The sequence below is a fragment of the Nasonia vitripennis genome (assembly GCF_009193385.2).
Source record: "Nasonia vitripennis strain AsymCx chromosome 4 unlocalized genomic scaffold, Nvit_psr_1.1 chr4_random0010, whole genome shotgun sequence".
NCBI classification, from domain to species: Eukaryota; Metazoa; Arthropoda; class Insecta; order Hymenoptera; family Pteromalidae; genus Nasonia; species Nasonia vitripennis.
This window is the reverse complement of record NW_022279646.1, coordinates 1,760,987-1,783,149: the sequence shown is the minus strand read 5'-3', so window position 1 is coordinate 1,783,149 and position 22,163 is coordinate 1,760,987. Positions and strand designations below refer to the sequence as shown.

The 22,163-nt window shown below is 37.1% G+C and overlaps 2 protein-coding genes across 25 annotated transcripts in view; one reads left to right on the top strand and one right to left on the bottom strand.

Moving 5' to 3' along the window:
* The window catches only part of LOC103316326 (serine/threonine-protein kinase PAK 3), a 271,885-nt gene extending 249,937 nt beyond the window's left edge, over positions 1-21,948 (bottom strand). For 4 of the 24 annotated variants that reach the window (XR_004345306.1, XM_031930175.2, XM_032602113.1 and 1 more), the window contains exons 1-4: positions 21,808-21,948; positions 21,316-21,732; positions 19,383-19,450; positions 19,142-19,302 (exon numbers count right to left, since the gene is read on the bottom strand). The gene's annotated coding sequence lies outside the window, so the exon portion shown is untranslated. Of the gene's footprint in view, positions 1-19,141; positions 19,451-19,553; positions 20,141-20,218; positions 20,699-20,954; positions 21,733-21,807 lie in introns of those variants that run through there. The other 20 variants (XR_004345307.1, XM_032602106.1, XR_004345308.1 and 17 more) reach the window with 18 other exon arrangements.
* On the top strand, positions 13,674-15,892 carry LOC116417392. Its single transcript, XM_031930192.1, has 8 exons — positions 13,674-14,615; positions 14,683-14,724; positions 14,791-14,832; positions 14,919-14,960; positions 15,046-15,184; positions 15,273-15,447; positions 15,520-15,835; positions 15,889-15,892. The coding sequence occupies exons 1-8, from the start codon at positions 14,119-14,121 to the stop codon at positions 15,890-15,892; spliced, it is 1,257 nt and encodes a 418-aa protein (XP_031786052.1). The 5' UTR covers positions 13,674-14,118.
* Positions 21,949-22,163: the final 215 nt, after the last annotated feature.

Sequence of the window (22,163 nt, the reverse complement as noted above, 5' to 3'; positions counted from 1 at the left end):
ATCCAGCGACGAGGATCCCATAGAAAGGGAGATAGCCAGATAGAACGCCAGACGCCGAATACAAGAGAGACAACGACGAACAGAGCAATCGAGACGACAACATGCAGAGATCCAAAGACCGACAAGAGCCAGTACTGCAGCAGAAGAACAAATTAGGAAGGAAATGGAGAAGATAGATTTCAATAAAATATTAGACACTAGTTTTTAAGAGATGACACTGCGACGATAGCTTTAAGTTAGATGTAAGTAGTTCATATTAAAAAAAAAAACCAAGTTACCATCATTGTTTTGCGCCAAAATAAAATATATTTTCATATTATCTTTAAAAAAAAAAAAAAATGTAGAACCAAATACCTTTTTTTTCTTAAAATAGACCCTTACCCAAAACAATATATAATATACAATAATATCAATATTAGAGAATAAGCAATAACCAAATGAATTATTTATTAAGTCATACTAACAAAATGAAATATAAAGTTAGTAAATAAGTGATTAACATATAACAAGAAGCAATCCACATAAAAATATTAATAGCAGGTTATAACAGAAATAAAGCTATACAGTATAAGTTCAAGGGTTTGCGGTTTAGCGATCCTCGAAGCGATCCGGGCCTAGGGCCCCACGAACCCTAAAGACGGCCATGTTTATATGAGAGAGAATGTTAGTAATGTTCAGCTGATAATCAGGTAATTATTATCGAAAAATTCGTCTGAATTCTGGCTGTGAGCTCCAAAACTTTTAATTTACAATGATTTTATTTAAACGAAAAATTTTTTTTATTCTTGTAAAATAAAAATTGTATAGCTTGTGACAGCGCACACGCACACATCTAAAGTAGCGTGCGCACAGCACATACAAGCGCGTAAGCAGCACTTACGCACACACAGACACTACACAACACGCGCCTACGAGACGCATGCCGAGGCGACAGGAGTCGCCCGCGAAGCCTAAGCATAGGACAAGCAAGGTAGGTGCGAGAGAGAGAGAGAGAGAGACCGAGAGAGAGAGAGAGAGAGAGAGAGAGAGAGAGAGAGATAGAGAGAAAGTATAGCGCGACACGAGAGCCAGCACTATACCCGACAGAAACAGCGCCTAGTCGCCGAGAAACAAACATCAGCTCATCCCGAAGGGCCAAGAGAGGGGAGCCGAAATACCAGGCAGCGGAAACCGAGCCTGGTCACTCTTCCGATAGCCGCGATAGCAGCAAGAAGAGCGGGACTTCAGCACGGCGATCCCGATCAGCCAGGGCGAGCATCAGTCCGATCGGGAAGAAAGGCGCAGCCACAGGCAGGATCTCCTGGGCACGTGAGGGCGAGAAAAAAAGGGCATCACCAGCTCGACGGATTCCCGGAGCAGCGCGCGACCGACTTCGAGCGACGCAGCAGAGACTGACGACGCACCGAATATCCTGTAAGTGTCGGCGCGCAGCGCACCTGTTACTCTCTCTCTCATATAGCAGCAACAGATAGATTTTTTAATGGTAAATCGCCAAATAAAATTTTGAAGCATTTGACTACATTATTTTAGAGATATAAGGAATCAAAACACAAGATATGAATTTTTTTTTACAATCATCAAATTCAGTTTTTCTGCCGAACAAAGCGGTCGATTCCGAGGACCAAACAAGGAAAAGTAGGTAATTTTATTATCTTTCAAATGCATTTTAGCTGAATTGTTTGTCACAATGGGATAATCGAAAAAACCGCAAAATAGTGTTTTTCAGAAATCAAAAAATGGACATAAAAAAATAGTTAAGGAAATAAAAAATAACTGTTTTTCTCGAATTCAGAATCCAAAAATAGACATGTATGTCAAATTTTATTGATATTGACGGAGTAATTTCAGAAATATTACGGTATACACACACGCACACACATCCATACGGACAACACACTAAGAAGTATTTTCTAGGAGTTTTTACGAAACTCAAAATTTTATTATTACAAAGCTGCCTCTAGGAGGAAACAAAACTGTAGAACATACTCGTCATAATCTTAAAATGACCTTTGCAAGATTTTAGCTTAGATCGCTGCATGGATCTATGAAAAAATCAAGCGTATCGTAAATAAAACGCAAAGCTTCTAGGCTACGCGAAAATGTGCATAGTGCAGGTGGATGCCTAGTTTCTCACCCTGCTAACTGAAGGCATATAACATTCAAAGTATTATTTAACAAATAAAATTTTCTTAGTCAGTTAATATTATAATAGAACCTACAAACACATTTAAAATGCGCATTCACTATATACATAAACAAGTGAATTTTCTGTATACAATTAATAAATTCTATTTCAATTTCCCATTTTGAAAATGTCGAATTCGCGTACTTTAAACATATTCGTAAAATGACTACTCTCAGAGTAGTATAAAACGAATCTGACCTACTACTCTCAGAGCAATTAAATTACAATAAAAATTAGTAATATAGCACACGTTAAAAATTACTACTTTCAGTAGAGTCTAATAAACTTACAAATATATTATTGACAGTAAATGATCGCGAAAATTTCGCTTCCTTTTAGAGAAAGCTTTGTGATAGTGAAATTTTTAGTTTCGCTAAAACTTTATAGAAGTGTATTTGGAGTTCGAATCATACATTTTTAGAAAATGTCCGCGCGAATGACTGTCTGGATATTTTTTATGTGGCGTAAGCAGCGCAAGCTCTGCACATGTGGCCCTTTGACACCGGAACCCTTCTCGCACCATCGTTAAGAAATACTTTCGTGGGGCCCGTTAATTAGCCTATTCGGCTTCTACTTCGGTGTTTGACATAACCGTACGTCTCTCGGCCACTAAAGCGATTAGCAGATCAAACTTGTCTTCTTCATTCTGCATCTGGTCGTTTAATTAGCCAAAGCTCCTACATTCCTCTGCAGCACGTAGGGGAGTGCAAGCTCAACTCTATGATCTACGTTCCTCTGCATTAACCTGAGGAGCATTTCGTACTTACGGCTCCGTGGCCTTCATATAGCAACATTTTACTTGCCTGTTTTTCCTTGTCTTTCCTTTTATTTCTCTTCGTCATTTCTGATCTTCCTGAGAATAGTCCTTACGTAGTTGTTTACTGCGCACCGACCATTCTCCGACGTCAACATAGTTATCATCATTGACTTTGGTCTAGAGATAACACTCGAGTTCTTCTTACTCTATTTGGTATTGCGAACAGTCGCAGAAGGCATGCTCCGCATATTCATTAGTGTCCGAAAAATAGGTAGTTTGGAGGGTCCTCTATTTTAAATCTGTATAGATACGACAAAAAGCATCCATGCCCCGTCAAAAACTGTGCGAGGTGGTAATTGACTCCCCCTTGTCCTCTTTGCATCCAGTCCTCTATTCTAGGTATAAGGCGATGTGTCCAACGCCCCTTAGCACTAGAATCCTATCTTTTCTGCCACTCAGTCATTGTCTGATTTCTTGCGAAGTCTCAAATTTCATTAATGAGTGTGTATGTGTGTGTGTGTGTGTGTTTTATGTGGCGTAGGCAGAGCAAGCTCTGCACAAGTAGCCCCCCGGTACCGGATTCCCACAGTGACTATCGTTAAACAATACTTCCGTGGGGCTCGTTAACTAGCCTAGTTGGTTTCTCCTTATTTCCATACATCCCCCATCCACCAAGGTGATTAGGGGTTCAGGATCAAACTCGTCTTGTTTATTCTGCATCGTCCAGCCATTTGCTTCCTGCAGCATTGTCCGGTCGTCTACTTTGAGCAGCATCGACCGGTCATCCTCTGGACAGACTCAACCCCGACACCTACGTTCATCCTTCGGTTAGCTCAGGTGTCACTCTAGTCGGAAGGTAACACTCGAGTTTTTCTCGTTTCATTTCGTATCGTCAACAGTCACAGAAGACATGCTCTGCATCTTCATTTGCTTCCAAACATACTGGGCAATTTGGGTTGTCCTCTATCCCGAAGCGGTGTAGGCCCTACCGAAAAAGATCGTGCAATTACTCGCCTGATTTATCGACTTTTTTGTCCTTGCACTCTTGTTGGATCTCCGTTCTGATTTTTCTATCTCCATTATTATCGCTTGGTGGTCAGTATTTGTGTAATAATCGCTTATCATTTACGATCTAACTAAGCCAATCGGGTAGCTGCTAACAAACGTGAGATTTATGATGGGCCCTGCGTCTCTTTGAAATGTGTAAGAGCATCCCTGGTTAACCAAGACCAAGTCTAGGAAGGTGTATGCTTCTAATACCGCTCGTCCCCTTTCGTTCGTCCTGTGTGTGCGTGTGCGTGTGCGTGTTCGTTCGTATACTATACATCTGTATCTCAGCTAGTTTCTACTTAGCGGATGTCGATTCACTTAGTCTCATTTTCTTTGTTTTTACTATATAATGATGGGAAAATAGTCTGTTTTTACATTTTGTAGACGCGTCTTGTTTTTATAGCGATTGTTGAGTTTTAAGAGTTCAGTTTTTTTCTGATAAAGTTATCGAACAAATTAATTAAAGTAAATTTCTTGGTATGTACCTGAAAGAGAATAAAATTACCTATCTTTTTACCGCGGAAAATTTATATTATCGTTCGTTGTTCTTTCATTATAATAAAGTGCAATTTTTGAAAACCGTTTTAACTCGAAAACTAAATAACCTTTCTTACCGAAACACTTCTTTTAATGGGTTCACCCACTGTAACTGCCAGCCCACCTTTCTCAGTGTCACTATTCCCCTATTTTAAAGATTTTGATCGCATCTTTCTGATTATCATAGTCTTTTAATAAGAAAATCGCCCCTTCAGTAAAAAAATGATTGTACATATTTTAAAAAATCATTGATATACTTATATCTATTGAAACTATAAATTTAGTTCGAGGAAGCTACATGCCAAAGGATTAGAAGCGGTTGTGTAATCAGGAAATTTATACTTTAAACATATTTAAAGTATGTATTTGCTGTGTACGGAAACGGTGATAGCATGGGCTACCTACCAGTGAACAAAATCTGAATTTTTAGACCAATCTCATGTGATCACATGTCATTCGCATAGCATCACTTCCTATTTTAATTCTATTTTATTATTTATTAATTACTATCCGAATAGAAGTTCAAATCGTACATTTTTGTTACATTAAGGGACGCTGATGTAGATTTTTGTACGCTTTTGGCTGAGATTCGAACAGTTTGTACAGCATATACAGAAACGTGAGCAAGCGTAGGTGAACGTGTGAAAATATAGTAAACTAAGAAATAGTACATTACGATACGTGTGACTTAAATGGTTCTTTTTTACACGGCGCAGTTAGCACCCGAGCGCAGCGAGGGCGCTAAGCGCCGTGTAAAACTGAACCATTTAAGTCAAGAGTATCGTATAAAATTTTATAGCACAGACTGCTAACATCTGCAAGTCTCGCCTATTCGTGACTAAACAGCAGATTTTAGCCACACTGTTCTATAATAGTACATTATGCGCCAAGGACGCAAAATGGATCATCTTGGCGAGAGCGAAATTTTGGATCCGAGGAGAACTTTGGGTCCGGCGCAGCGAAGACGCAAAAGTTCTCCGAGGACGAAAAAGTCGCACTCGCCGAGATTGATTCATCGTGCATCCGCAGCCACATTTTTTTTTTTGCCCGAGGCTGCAAAACGATCATTTCGCGGCCTAGGGCAAAAATATACTGATCTATGCAAATACGCCCCTAGATGACGTTCGCTTTTTTCTTCTTGCAAGCGCTAATTTTTTATATTGGTTATAGTATACAAGACAGATTAGATTACTACGAATTAAGTTAATTATAGCGGCGAGAAATGAAGGTTAAGTCGTACAAGTGTATCTTGAAGATTTCTGCAAAGAATCCGTAAAATTATGGGTTTTAACTATTTATTTAATTCATACGTTCGTGTACTTTTCCGTACATATGCGTAAATTTCTACTAAAAAAGGTAGATGACAATCAGCTGATTATTAGCTGATAATCTGCTGATAATCGTGTCAAAACGTCAGCTGTTTATCAGGTGATATCAGCTTAATATTTTTATTTAAGCTGCTAGTTACAAATATGCGTTTATATGAGATAAAATGCTAATTATAATCAGCTGATTATCAGGTGATAAACATAAAAAATTTTTAACCTTCAGCATACTTGTTCGAAGTTTTTTTTAAATTAATAAAATTTATAAAATTCACATAATGAGGGCCAATACGGTTTTACCATCCAGATGATAGGACCAAAACACTGGCTGTGAGCTACACAATTTTTATTTATTAATATTTAAAATTTTTTTGTTTAGATCAGATTATTATAAAATAACAATTTTGTAGCTCACAGTGTTTTGGTGGTATCATCTGGATGGTAAAACCGTATTGGCCCTCATTATGTGAATTTTATAAATTTTGTTAATTTAAAATAAACTTCGGAAAAGTATACTAAAAGTTAAAATTTTTTTGATGATTATCACCTGATAATCAGCTGATTATCATTAGCATCCCTGGTAGAAATCGCAACCAATTTTAACCCAAAAATAAGCTTATAAGTGCCGAATTAGCTTATCTAATCCAAGAATATCGGGTTATAATTGGCTAACAGCGACATCGTTTTAACGCAAGAATAAGGTTATTTTTGCCCATATTGTTTTTAAAGAAGAGATACGTAAACTCAAATGTAAATAATAATGCAGCAAAGCAAAAAAACGCGGTAAATATTGATGAGAGAAAGTACAGTTTTGTTACTAGGGGGTTTTTGGGGTCGCTGAACACCAATATCGCGATGGCAATACTCTCAGAAGTACCTGGTTCCCAGGGTAGACAGTATTAATGTCGTATCCTAGAGTTTCACGGAAAATTAACAACATTTTGTTTAGAAACTCATTGATTGGGGGTTTTCAAGGTCGCTGAAAACGAATATAGCAACGGCAACGTTCCTCGAGGTACCCGGCGCCCAGAGTTGGCAGTATCAACGTCGTCTCCTGGAGTTTTACGGAAAATAATGACATATTTCGTCGAGACTCATTGATTGGGGGTTTTCGAGGTCACTGAATACGAGTAATGTGACGATAATGGCTTTCTAGATACCTGGTGTCCAGGGTATACAGTATCAATATCGTCTCCTGGGATTATCTTAAGTATAGCACCATATCCATGCTCAGTGGCCCCAGAAATCCGTGAGTAACGTATTTCACTTAATTACTATTAAATTCCCATAAATCTCCAGAAGATGACGTTGATACTATTCACCCTGGACAATAGGTACCTACCCCCGAGTAGCAAAACTGGACTTATTTCCATAAATATTTATGGAGTTCTTATTTATTGTCTCTTTCGCTGCACTTTATATAGGTTATGATCACATTCGACGCGCATATTAAATCATTATAAGCTTAAAATTGGTTAAAAATTGGATTATTTTTAACGAAAGAAATAAGATTATTCTTACTGAGCAAGCCAACGCCTAAGCTAATTCTTCTACCAGGGATTTTATCTCATATAAACGCATATTTGTAACTATCAGCTTAAATACAAATATTAAACTGATATCACTTAATAATCAGGAGAAATAAAGTTGGAACACTGGATGAACATGGGAGGAAAAAGAGCGAAGAAAGAAGCATTGTTAGCCTGCTAACTGAAAGGTTCAGGGTTCGATCCTCGTTAGGGTTTTAATTTTTTTGTTTTTTCGCTTAATTTATGTACCGGCACGATGATTGCACCGCGTGCCGTCATTGTGCTCAGCACAATGCCGTCATTTCCGTGTCCCGGAGCAGGGGTACCTGAACGTCACGCGTGGCCCATTCCGTGCAGTCTCCGTGCCGTCATTCGACCGACATCATGTTATCGGGGCACTCTGACAGCGCCAAATATTAATAAATTTTGAACACGGGTCGAAGGCACAATGCCGTCATATAGCTCCTCAAAATGTCGTCATAATGCTGCCATGAGTGCCAACACGGCGTGACCGCAAAATGCCGACATTTTGCCTTCGTTCGTGCCGGTGTCATACAGCCGGCACTCATGGCCGTCATTCTGACAAAGTTTCGTGCCGTCGCAATGTGACCACGCGTGCTGGCACGCTGTGCCGCCAAAATGTCAACATTATGACTTCCCGAATGGCAGGAAAAAAAATTGTTGAAAATTCCAACGAAAGGTGTCTTGGGGACGTCACAATGACGGCACGAGCGGCCAGCATGCGTGACCCCAAAATGCCCGGCACGCGATGTTATCGGGGCAATTTTACGGTGGATGCGTGCTCGGCACGCGTGCTTGAATTCTATCGCCACTTTGCTGGCATGTCGTGGCGCGCGCATGCGTGTTTGCGGTGTGACGGCATAATTTTGGCGAACCGTGCGAAAAAACTTATAAATTTGATCAGCGCAAATTTCTGTCGTCCTGCTTATTTTTAACGTTCCTTGTTGAATTTTTATTGCGTTGAGATTTATTAGCGGTAAATTGTATTTCAATTATATTAATAATCGTACATTAGTCCTAATTATTAATAACAATATATGTGAATAACGTCAACTATAAATCAATTATTAAATAAATAAATAATTTTTGAATATAATTTAAAATCAATATTTCTATTCAATAAAAATGCTGTCATACACGTTTTTCAAATGTTTATATGTTTTCTTTATTATAAATAATTAAGAGATGAATCGTTGAGTTTCATTTGAATTTGGCGCTGGTCATGTGATTCCATCATTTCTCTGCCTATGGGAAACCAGGAGATTATCGATCCTTTTTGCCTTAGCGACTCGCGCGTGAACAGCAAAAAATCTCCTCTTTGTTCAATAAATATTGTTTAACAATAACTATTGAGCGTTTCAACAGCTGCACCGATATAGTGTTCTTTGGTAAGTACAATCACGACTTTGTCAAGTCTTTTTTATATTAAAATGAAAAAAAATCTAGAAGATTTTGATCGGACAATGATTACCGAAAAGTCGATTTTTTGTTTTGATATTTCGATAGTAAATGCACCAAAATCATTTGCAATTCACTTAAATTTAATAAATTATTAAGTGAATAATCGTGTAAAGTAGGTTTGAGATCGATAAATGATGTCTTGTTCATTGAATATCATCCGCGAAAAGTCGATCGTAAAAGTAAGGTTATGTCGGCAAAATTTCTATCTTGTATTGTCGCAGTTTCAGAGAATCGAGAGACAAAAATCTGTGGCACTGCAACCCTTGGCTACGTCTACCATCAGCGAGGCTTGTCCAGGAGGAAGCGTGTCCAGGAAGCAACAGCTTTTGCCATCCTGAGCGGCCTTAATTTCTCTTTTTCTCTCTCTTTATCTATCAGTCTTTGTGTTTTATATATCTATATACACTATTTCTCTCTTTCTTTTCATCTGTCAATCATTTCATAATATATTTGAAATTCTAAAGTATTTCTCTCTTTTCGAGGAAAATTCGTTTGGGATTGCTGACCACCCTCAACACCAGGAAACAGCTTTACTTCAGCAGCAGTTTTGGCAGTGTTCTACTGTACTTTTTATCCAGCAGGTAATAGAGCAAATATTTTAATTAACATTGAAATATATTTATTGATTTCCAATGCTCATTTAATAACTTTTTTATATTGTATACTCCTCAGGATGTGTAATGCTGCTTATATTTCTAGGGAATCATCGTAATACTATTCAATATTCTAATACCGTAGTGTGCTTGTAGGTGGAAAACTTCATTGGATCAACCCAGTCAACAGATCATGGCAGCGGATCCAGCTCAACATCCCAGTTCTGCATTTCATCGAGTGAGGTACTCAATCTACGTCAACTGAAAAGGTACCTTATCCATTTTAGTTACTGGGTATCTCTTAGACCCTGAGCTTTTACCTGAATGGCTGAAAATTCTTGCTAAAGAGTTTTACTTTAGTTTTACTTAGTTTTACTAACTACCATGCCAAAACACTATTATCAGTGAAAAGCCGGGTGGTTGATTTCTTTTATAGTGCTGATACCGAGTTTCAGCTCTGCGAGTGCAAAATTATTCAAATAGCATGGAAATCATGCATCCAGAAAGGATTCTTTCCACTGCCAGTTGAACAATTTTGTACGTACTGATCTGAAACTTGATATCAGGGCTGTAAAAGTGAGCAGAAAACAAAGTGCATCAAGATTAATAATTAAAATGCGTTCTGTATACCACTGCACCTGAAACCTCCACTCGGCATTTCACTAAATGGCTCCAATTTATAGAAAAGACTGGTTAATACTTTATGTAACCATTGACAAATGTCAGATATTAGAGGTTTGAAATTCTACAAATTTGAAAGAAATCACCAGGATGTTTAAAAACTCTTTAGCAAGAATTGTCAGTCATTCAGTGAAAAGCCGAGTGCTCGGTTTTAAGTAAACTGTTACACAGAATGCTTTCTATTTATAGATACTGCTATACATTGTTTTTTTTTACTTTTTTATATTCTTCATCCCAAGTTTTAGATCTGTAGTACAAAAATTACTCGAATGACATTGCAATCATTCTTCCAGAGAGGAATGTTTTCAGTGTCATTTGAATAATTTTGTATCCAGAGATCTCAAACTTAGTATCAAGACTATAAAAATGTAAAGAAATCAAAGTACATTAATATTTTTGAGTTAGAAGCATTCTGTATACCAGTTTACCTAAAACCCACACCCGCCATTTCACTGAATTACTGAAAATTGATGCTCAAGACTTTTGGTTTATGCTGGTGATTTATTTCAACTTTTTGTAGAATTACAAACCTCTATTATCTAACATTTGTGAATGGTTACAGAAAGTATTAACAAGTCTTTCCTATAAGTTACAGCAATTCAGTGAAAAGCCGGGTGGTTGGTTTCAGGTAAAGTAGTGTACAGGATACAGTAGAATAACAAATACTCTGGTACTTTGTTTTCTTTTTGCTTTTATAGTGCTGATACCGAGTTTCAGCTCTTTGAGAGCAAAATTATTCAAACGGCATGGAAATCATGCATCCGGGGAGGATTCTTTCCAGTGCCAGTTGAATAATTTTGTACGTATTGATTTGAAACTTGGTATCAGAGCTATTAGAGTGAGCAGAAAACTAAGTGCATCAAAATCAATAATTAAAATGCATTCTGTATACCAGTTTACCTGAAACATCCACCCGGCTTTTCACTGAATGACTGAAATCGTTGCTTAACAGTCTAAGTTAATCATATACTGTCTTACGTCAAATATTTGTTTCAATCTCAAGGTACAATTTTATAATATTTTGAAATTCATAGAAAAAGAATTTAACAATCTTTCTTATAAATTCCAGTTATTCTGCGAGAAGCCGGGCAGGGGTGTCCAGGTAAACTGGTACGCAGGATGTGTGTAGCGACAAGTGCTCATATATTTTGTTTTTATTTCACTCTTATAGTTGTGACACCAAGTTTCAGATCTTTGGCTACAAAATTATTCGAATAACACTGAAAACATTCCTCTCCGGAAGAATGATTACAGTGCCATTTTAATAATTTTCTGATTACAGGGATGAAATTTGGTATCAGGACTATGAAAGTGAGGAAAAAACAAAGTACATGGATATCTGCTATTAAATTGCATTCTGCGTACCAGTTTACCTTAAGATCCACACCCGGCTTTTCACTCCACGACTCCTTATCAGTCACTGTATTTCTCAGTATTGAAAACGACAATTACTGGAAGTTTATCAATAATAATTGATAAACTTCAAGTAATTGTCGTTTTCACAGTAATGTACTTTTGTTTTTGCACTCTTGAATAAAAATGTAGTTATTGTTTTAAATAATTTTAATTTTTGACATAAAATAGTAGAGCGGAAAGTACTGATTTGTTACTCTGATTAATAGAAATTGAGAATTTTCATGAATATCTACGTTACATTGTTTAATTCACTTTTTTTTTACAGAGGTGTGTTATTTTCTACAAAAGAGAACATGTTTGCTATACGACACTTGCGTACAAGGAAACCAGCGGAATCATTGTCTCATGAGTACAGGAAGCGAAGAAATCGCTTGCTTGAGCGAGCCCATAATGAATGCTTGAAAAAGAGCTTGCTTGCTGAGAGCAGTCGTGTTCCCTCCATAAACTCGATTGTCGAAGATGATGTTTTTTCGGCTTCCGACGATGTAGTAGGGCTCCTCTCCGATAATGATTCATCGCAGCATCCTAATGTTTATCCGTCCATGGGGAATGCTCAGGATGAGCGGTGTTTCGTACGTAACGATGATAATGATAATGATGATGATAATGATGATGATGATCCAGGTCGACGTGATTCTGATTCAATGTCGTGTTCGATAACTGCGTCATTTCAAAGAAAGGAGAGTTTACCGCATTTCGAAGATAGGCTTGCCGCGGTGTTCACTGAACAAAATATGACGCATCGTCAAATAAAGGCAGTTTTATTAGCCTTGAAAAGTCACAGTTGCTTCTCAGATATTCACATTGATCCTCGAACAATTCTAAAAACGCCGGTATATTCGTTATCTCCGATTAGTAGCCTTGCAGGTGGCGAGTATCTCCACTTAGGTACAGAAGGTGCAATAAAAAAAATTCTTCAATCTGCTCCTGTTTTGATGATTCCCGATGTTCTCCAACTAGATTTTAGCACGGATGAAGCCTCGCTCGACAAAGCTGGTAATATTTTAATGTGGCCCATACAGATACGTATAGCTAATATTCCATCGAGCTCTCCAGAAATGGTCGGTATTTTTCGAAGTTCCAAAAAACCAACGTCTATCGTGGAATTTTTTCATTTCTTCGTAACGGATATGCGCTTCTTACTGCAAGGTGGTGTTCAATTCGGTGACAAAAATAGATGCATAAAATTAAGATGTTTCGTTGCGGACGCACTCGCTCGAGCTTTCGTCTTGTGTCATCGAAGCCACAATTCTCGAAGTCCTTGTTCCAGGTGTTGCGTGCAAGGCGAATCCGTTCGTTCAGGTGTTATGGTTTACAAGGGAACCAAACACCATTTGCGCACGGAAGATGAATACAGGTCAAGAAGTGATCATAACCATCACAAGATGGTTGAGCAAACTCCTCTTGCAGATCTTCCTTTTGATATCGTTTCTAATACCGTCTTCGATTACATGCATCTAGTGTGCCTTGGTATAATGGAGAAAATCCTACAAGGTGTAATCGACGGTAGATTTGTGAAATCGGTCAAGCTCTCCGCAAATCAAATCAAACTTGTAACCGATCGATTAGAGCAGGTATCGAAATTCTGTCCTCGAGACTTTGCTCGGAAACCTGTCAATATTGACAAGCATGGCAAATTTAAAGCCACCGAGCACAGACAAATTCTTCTTTACAGCGGTGTCAACGTTTTCAATGGTTTGGTCAATTCAGCTGTTTATAAGCACTTTGTTTTGTTGCACGTAGCTATCAGAATTCTCGCTGATCCCCATCACTCGCCACAAGCTATCGATTTCGCCCAAGAGTGCATCGAAACTTTCGTCGAGTTGGCCTCCGATGTGTATGGCGTAGAATTTTTGTCTTTTAATACCCACTCTTTACTGCATCTTTCGGATGACGCTAGATCATTTGGACACTTGGATTCGTTCTCAGCTTTTCCGTACGAGAATAATATGACCTTTTGTCGAAAATTGTGTCGGAAACCGAATCAGCATTTGCAGCAAATTTCAAATAGAATTCATGAAAGTTCTCGTACAGCATCGAAACCATATGTTGATCCAAATCATTTGCAATTTGTTAGAAATCACGTTAATGGTCCGACACCCTCCTCCGTGATCGTTAATAATAATGATAAAAACGGTAAACAATATCAGAAAGTTATTACTGGGGATATTCACTTATCCACTTCACAGCAGGATAGCACTGTAATGCTTAAAAATGGCTCTATCGGTGTCATCAAAAATATTATCGATTACGAAAGAAAGGGATGTCATCTTCTTTTACGAGTTTTTTCAAAAGTTGAGGACCTTTTCAAACTTCCGTGTGATTCATCATTAGTCGGTATTTTTCTCTGCTATCTACCGATTCCACAATTGACGTTAGTTTCTCTAAATCAAGTCACAGCTAAGTGTTTCAGGATGCCTTACTGGTCTCCCGAAATTCCGACAATAGAGTCAAATTCTCAATTTTTCGTCGTCGTAAAAATTATGTCTACTAGCTTAGGAAATTAAATCTTCATTTTGTAGCCTACTTCTTCCTTTCTTCTTGTGTTTCGTTTTTTACTAGCATGGCTGACAAAAAAAGGAAGAATTTGGGAGCGCTTCCAACTAACATCGCAGCAACCAAGCTCACGAAGAAGATGTCTTCCTTCTCCGTGTCTACAGGGAGCTTCGGGAGGAGTGCTTTTTTGACTGAGACATCAACTCTCTCTCAACCGCTGCTGAAAGAACAACAGCGGCAGCAAGTACCACCGCATACAAAATCGCTGCAGGAACCACCATCGCACCGAAGGCCGCTGCAGCAAGCAGCAATAACGCAGCGTAAGCCTCTACAGCAGCTACAGCAGCAGCAACCGAAACTGCAGCAACAACCATCGCAGCAGCATCAGCGGAAACCACTACCGCAGAAGAAACCGCAGCAGCAGCAGCAACCGCTTCAGCGGAAAACGCTGCATCCTCAGCAACCACCAGCGTATCGAAACACGCAGCAGAAGGAGCTGGTACCACCAGCACCACGAGCACAACGCAATGATGTGCTCAATGAACCACCACGGGAGACATTGGAGTGCGTTTTTATAATTAAATATTTGAGAGTGAAAAATGTATTTTGACTCATTTAATTGTAATCGCAGCTCCATCAACAGAAGACTGGCAGCCCTCGAAGGAACGCAACGGTATGATATATATTATTCGCATAATATATTTCAACAAATTAAATCAATTTATACTTACGTTTTTAGCGGGATTGGAGAGACGCTGAAGCAGTTTAAGGATGTGACAAGGTATGCTACAAATTATACCATCAATCAAAATTGTAATCAATATAATTTATAATTTACTTATATTGTATTAATATTTTAATTTCCAGTTCATCCGATGAGAGACTGAAGAAAATGGAACAAAAACTGACGTACGTGGCGACCATTTTATTCCAATATCCATATATTGAGTAATATTTTGTAATTAATGAAAATTAATTATTGATTATTTTCTAGAGCGATTTATAACATCCTGAAAAACTTGGCAGCCGCGCAATCTTCTGCAACGAGAACTCGTCCAGAATTTTTGCCATTTAAAACAACGGCTGACATTGTTGCCTTCGATCATCTCGCTGATGATCAGTTTGATGCTCTCGTAACAATTTTTATTCACTTTAATAAAGACGCTTGATTGTATGATATTTTAATAACCATTCACTAATTAATTTAATGTGTATTTTCAGGTCCATTACTTGAGATACCTTGGAGGTGCGAATGAAACTGACGCTGCAGCGATTTATTTCAAAGCCTGCTTCAAGTTTCACGAAGATTTGTTCCGGAATGTCACTTGGCATGGATCCAAGTCGGACAACAATATTTTGGCGTTAAAAGATACGCGTTTCGCTTTAGCCTGCAGTGGTATGTATATCTGAATTTATTGGTTTTTTGTCGATATAGTTGAATTAATTTAAATCTTTTCTTTTAATGCAGAGGCTATGCCCATCTTAAAGGAACTCCTCAGGAAGCCGAAGAAGGATGAATTTGCGACTGCGATGACGAAAGCTTTGAAGAGCAGTAAGGAAGCTTATCGTCGTCAAAGCAAGAGAGCTGCACCACCGGCCGAACAATCGCTTCCTTTCAAGAGGCAACGCCAAAATGATCCACCGCAGAATAACGCGGTAGGAAATATGGAGTACGAGTACGACCTCAAACCACTCCTTGGGGGCGAAGTACATCAGCCCATCGACAACCAGCTCATGGACCAACAGCAGCCCAGCGATGGAGACGAAGAGGTCGACGAAGACCAGTTCGACGATACGCAGGTCATCGAGGAAGAACAAGACGAAGAAGGAGAAGAAGCTGAAGAATATAAAAAAGAAGAAGCTGAAGAAAACGAAGACTTCAAGGAACAGGAAGAAGAAGAACTGGATGAGCCGGATACGTACTTCGACGACTACGGTTCAAAGTCGATCAATGAAAACCAGGATGACCTTCAACCGTCGGGCGAGGATCTCTACCCGGAATGAGCTAAGTCGCCCCTTTATTTATTGATGTTCTTTTGTTCATTTAATCCATGTACTTTCTTTGCAGCTTAATAGAAAAATATAGATCGGTTTTGCTTTTTGTTTCTTCAATTAATTTGTTTTTATAAATGATCTATATTTTTTTATCTGAACGCTCTCTTACAGTTTGTTTTCATCAATAATTTTTTATCGTTATTACATTTTTCTTTTGTATTAGTTTTTTGATTGTTCGTAGGTAGTGTTAAAAGTGTAAGAGAGCGTTGGAGGGGCTATTGCATTGGTTGAGCCTCACAGAAGGGAGCGGCGGTGGGGCTCCCTTCACGCCCCCCCCCCCAAAAAAAAATTAATTAATTTTTTTGTCAAAGGTCACTCGAGCGATGACATGGTACAAAAACAATAACGACGAACTCAACAACGCTTATACTTGGTACGCAAGTTTACTTATCAGGTCCTCTTATTTTATTTACTTTTATTTTCAATTGATTGCATTGATAATTTTATAAACTGTTTTTGTCATTTTTCTCTTTTCGAGGGCATCTCTTTTTACGAATCAACAACAGCAGCACACAGATGTATTTGTGGAAAAGTAGCAGCTGTCAGTTGACTCACTCAAGGACTGCGCACTCATCATTCAACGTATAAACTTATTTTTTAATATACTCTCTTAATTGTATAATGAATTCCATCAGCATTTTATATTATAATTACTAATGTATTTTTTCGCCAAATAGCCTCTCTCCATCATACTGGGCTCATAATATAATAGATAATATTGATTTTAAATCAATGTTTCTAATATTTTTGTTTTTGTTATAGCAGGAGGACTAGAAGCATCAGCACCAGGTAGTTGCACCAGGAGTTACAAGAATAGGAGCAACGGGGCTGGGCGCAATAGAAGAAACTGCATCAAATACAAATTAATCTTTATTTATGGTTTATTTTTATATACTTTTTATTTTCTTTGTATTTTGTATTTATATTGTATTACGAATTTTTCAAATTTAATTTCTTTTTTTTTAAATAAAATAATTTTAGAAAAAATTAAAATAAATTCATTTTTATGCCCGCAAAATGCGCCCATAAACCAACAGCAATATGCCGGCATACGTACTGCCGTAAAAATTAAAAAAATTTGAAATGCCCGCAAAATGCGGGCACAACGACGGCATTTCATCGTCATAATGCATGCACATTCGCAGCATTCATGCTGCTCGTGCCGTGCACGATCGCTGTCACAGAGACCGAGCACATGCTGAGCATATGCCGAGCATATGCGGCGATACCTGGCAAGCACGCGTGCCGCACGATTTTGGCGCTGTGCTCGCATTATGCCGATGCAATGTTATCTGGGTGGGGGGGGGGGGGGTAAAGCTGCTTGAAGTACATGAGTTTAAATTTTTGTATTAACTGTAACGAGTACTTGTGGCTCAGTGGTAGACCTTCAGCTTACTAACCCAAAGGATCCGGGTTCAAGTCTTACCGAAGCTAGAATTTTTTTTTTTTATTAAATTATTTATTGTTACGTTCTATAGCTGGGACTTCCAGCTCCACGCGTGCCGTCGATATGACGGCATCGTGCAGTGGCAATGTTTTGGCGCACGGGCGGGGGGGATATATCTCACTGTACCGAAGTGTGCCAAAGTGTAATAAAGTGTGCCATGCTGTGCCATACCGTGCCAAACTGTGCTATACTGTGCCATACTTTGTCAAAAAAGAGATGTTTGTTTCCAAAAAACCCATGTGTGTCAAAGTGTGCCAAAGTGCAGCAAATTTCCGAATTTGAACACTGGCACACCTTGCCACACTTTGCCACACTTTGCCACACTTTAGCATACTTTGGCACACTTTGGCACACCCAATTATTTCCACTAGGGTACATACACTTAATAATCAGCTGATGTTTTGGCAGGATTATCAGATGATTATTATATAATAATCAGCTGATTGTCATCTATGTTTTTTCAGTAGTATATTAATAATAAAGCTACTGCTATATCTATTATTGTTAGTTTAACTATATGAGCATTGATATAACCAATTTCCACTATAGATATGTTTCTGGAAGCTTATGTTTGGTTTCATAAACCCAATTGTTGCACAAAACACATACTCAGAAAAATGTATGATTGGATCTAGTATAGATTTCAGCTACGCTACATTTGCATTTTGTTAGAGAAATACATAAAGACTGATACTTTAGATGTACATCTGACAAGTCTGCTAATGATCATAATTATTGTATAAGGTTCCAAAACTTTGATTTAATATATATATATATATATATATATATATATATATAGATAGACACACACACACACACACATATATTAAATTAAAGTTTCGGAAACTTATACAATAATTATGGTCATTAGCAGACTTGTAAGATATATATATATATATATATATATATATATATATATATGTGTGTGTGTGTGTGTGTGTGTGCATGCGTAGCAACAATAGATAAAATATGAATCCATTATGAGAACACAGTGTCAAGGCCAACAATCTATAGGAAACGTGAACAATACGAATATCAACAGCTTTTTGTACCATAGATGGTCTACAAACTAAATAAGAGTAGAAACATTATGTAAAATACTAGTTTTAGTTTAAGTTTTAAATTTTAGTTTTCTTTTTTTATAGCACTTGTACCATACCTATGTACAGGCAACTTGTTTGCCTCTATAGGAATCCTTATAAAGGCTTATGTATATGGTTTAAATAAATAATTAATTGGTTAGCCGCAAGGTATCCTTTTTCATCTATACTATTAAATTGAAGCCAAACATGGGCCAATTCAGAGGGTTATCAAAAAATTTAATTGAAATCAGTGAACAACTTTAGAAGAAATTTGAACCATAGGCATGCAGTTTGCATGCTGATATAGGCCTAGTACATATAAAACCCACACGCTTTTTCTCTACCTGATGCATCTTTGTTTCCAGAATTTACAGGCTATGGACCAAGAGTATATATAAAAGTAACCATATACAAATTGAATACTGCACATTGTTTGAAGTTAGTTTTATTATAACAATTTGCTTTACTCAATAATTGACATAAAGATTATAAATTAGACAACTCACCCATCATCTTTAAATGGATTAATAAATCTTTAGTGGATCCTTAAGTGGTTAAGTAGTTAACATATTCTATAGGTGGTATAGTTTTCAATACAAAGCTAATGAGCTTTACATTAACGGTTGAGAAGGAAAAGCTGCTATTATAATGGTGGCTTCATATACAGCTGTTTAGAAAATTGTTTCAAAAATCAGTTAATTAAAAAAATTGTTTCAAAAACCAGATTCATTTTTGAAGAGCACAAACCATCTAACTTGTTGCTAGCTTTAAGGAGATTCGGTCACCTGCCATAAGATACACAGAATAATCTGAAACTAAGAAAATATGTTTGTTTAAAGTATCTGAAATGTCCCTGATTATTTTCGATATTTGTTCTAGCTCATGTTTTGACAATATTTGATCTCAAAGTTTGCATACCAGATTTACATAGAGTACGATAGGGTAAAACTGCAAAGAGATGGATGAAATTTCAGCTTGTTTTATAACATGAATTTCCAAGCAATCAATGTAAACATAAACAAAATGTCAAGCTTGTAAACTGCGTGAGAAGGTGAATGCCCTGATCCATACCTTACCAGATGACACCACTGAACCTACTTAAAGGCAGTCATCTCTGCACACTAGTTAATAACCAGCTAACCCAAAAGCTCTTCAAAGGATGGGGCTTTTTTTACTTGCTATTCCTTGACCTGCAGTTTAATTGTTTTTCTGCATAGTTTCTTGCAACGTAATTTTAACACACACTAGTAGGACAGTGCATGATGTAGTAATTTTGTAGAGTGCTGCAAATTGTCATAACTATTTTAAGGTTGAAATACGTGATACAAAAATTTAAAATATTCCTGAAAATATTTGTAGGTTTTCAAGACTTTTTAGTACAAAGTCGACAACCATGCTGCAATTATGCCCCACTTGAAGAATGGAAATTGGGCTGCAGGTTAAGGCAAGTAGAAAGAGTTTACAACGCTTGTCAGCCACTGCCCAAGATAGAACACTGTTAATTCCTGTAAAATTGAATACTTGTAAATTGTTTGGGCTAGCTGGATATTATCTAGTGCGCAGATGACTGGTTTTGGAGTTACCAATAAGTTTGCTGGTTTTCACTTCTCGAAAATGGCTGCTTTTCGAAACAATTTTTTCAACTACTCTTTAAAGCCTCTACTGGACTAGCTGCTGTCCTTCTCAACCGTCAACATATTCATGACAAATTAAGTTTAAAATTGCTACAGAACTTTCATAAGTCAAACATAATTTTCCAGTAGAGTAGTATTTATAGTGAAAGTTTGCATATCAATGCCAGAAAACCTTTGATAGCAATTTGATATAGATGTAGCTAAACCATATATTAATCATAAGGGGCTGAAAGATTTTTCTATTGAACTTGACGCCGATTTCTTAATTTTTTTATATTTCAATTATAGCGTAGTAAAACTTGGGCTCACTCTTTCCGATTTAACCTAATTTTCTATTTAGATTTGTATAAATTGAAACTTTTTATGCCATACATCAATAATTATTGAATGTTGTAAGTATTCATAAAAATTTTACACACATACATTTGTCTAAATAAAATATAATAAATATTCAATACATCAAAACATTACAAATAAATTGAATTCAAGGTTTATAATAATTAGAATGAAATAGTGAAATTAAATGAGGTAAAAAATAATTTAACATTATTTTCAATATGACCATATTGAAAGATAAATTAAGAAATTAAAATGTTTGATGTAATTAAAATTGTATAAAAACAAAAAAATTAGTATAATGTAAAAAATTTGAATTAACTTTTTACAAATTAAAAATCAAGATTACTTTTGAAAAATATTGTTTCAAAGATAAATCTAGCAGTCATTTTGTTGGCACATATTAAATTGTTAGACATATTTAAGTTTAAAATATATTCATACTCAATTAAGCCATCTTTAAAATATATTTTATAACTGTAAAAACTTATGTTATTGTATAGACGTATCAAAAGTTTTTCTTTAACGATTCTATTTCTATCTATTTATTTTAATTTGATAATAGTAGTACATTTAAAATTTGCAGTTTGCCCTTATAATCGTTAATCTGTATATTACAAATTATTCAGGGATTACTAAACTCTTAATACATCCGTAACTATATAGAATTGAAATCGGGAAAATTCAAAATATACAAAAATGAGAATTACAATGTATCCATTAACATTATCCATACTCCATTCCAGAACTTCGAATTAATTAAATTATTAAATTATAAATAAGGCCATAAGGAAATGTTAAAGTACTCTAGTGACAATAATAACATTATCTATCACATTGTTTTGTTCAGTAAGCTTCAGTCAATCACAATATATGATATAAGCATGGAGTACTAAGAGGTAGGAAATGAAACTCCACGTTTGAAAAGTGGTTTACTTAAACAGCCCGAGAACTGCTACTGAACAATGCTGCTGAGTCCTCTGGTGGTTAAGGGTGTTTAGTCTATAGTGTGACATATCTTTGGGAGCACAAAATATAGGGCCGAGGGAAGCAATTTGGACGTGGGGCAAAATAATTCTTCTTAACAATATAACTCTTTTCTTAAGGGGTCCAGCCTGGGTTAAATCCTGCAAAAAAATATTCGTCTAATAAACATTATTTACAATATACTCTACATCTACCGAAAAATATCATATATATACCATACAAATTCACGGTCCAAATAGTCACGTGATAAATGACGTAATTAAAAAACTGAGTCCAAGGGAATCGGTCCAAAAAATTTTCCTCCACTTTTCAATTTCCCAGTCAGGAAAAGAAAATCCCCCCATCACTGCGCCAGGCGGAGAAGTGCGTGAGGGGAAGTGAGGGCGGCGGCGGCCGCTGCGCCGCGCGGTGATGAGTGAGGGTAACCGTTGCTAAGGAGGTCGGCGACGGCTGCGCGAGAAAAAGGGGAAGCGGACGCAATTTATAAACTATTTCCGCAGAATCTGATGATCGGCTTGCGCCGAAAACTAATTTTCCATGAGCAAAATCTTTGCGATTTGAGAAAAGATAG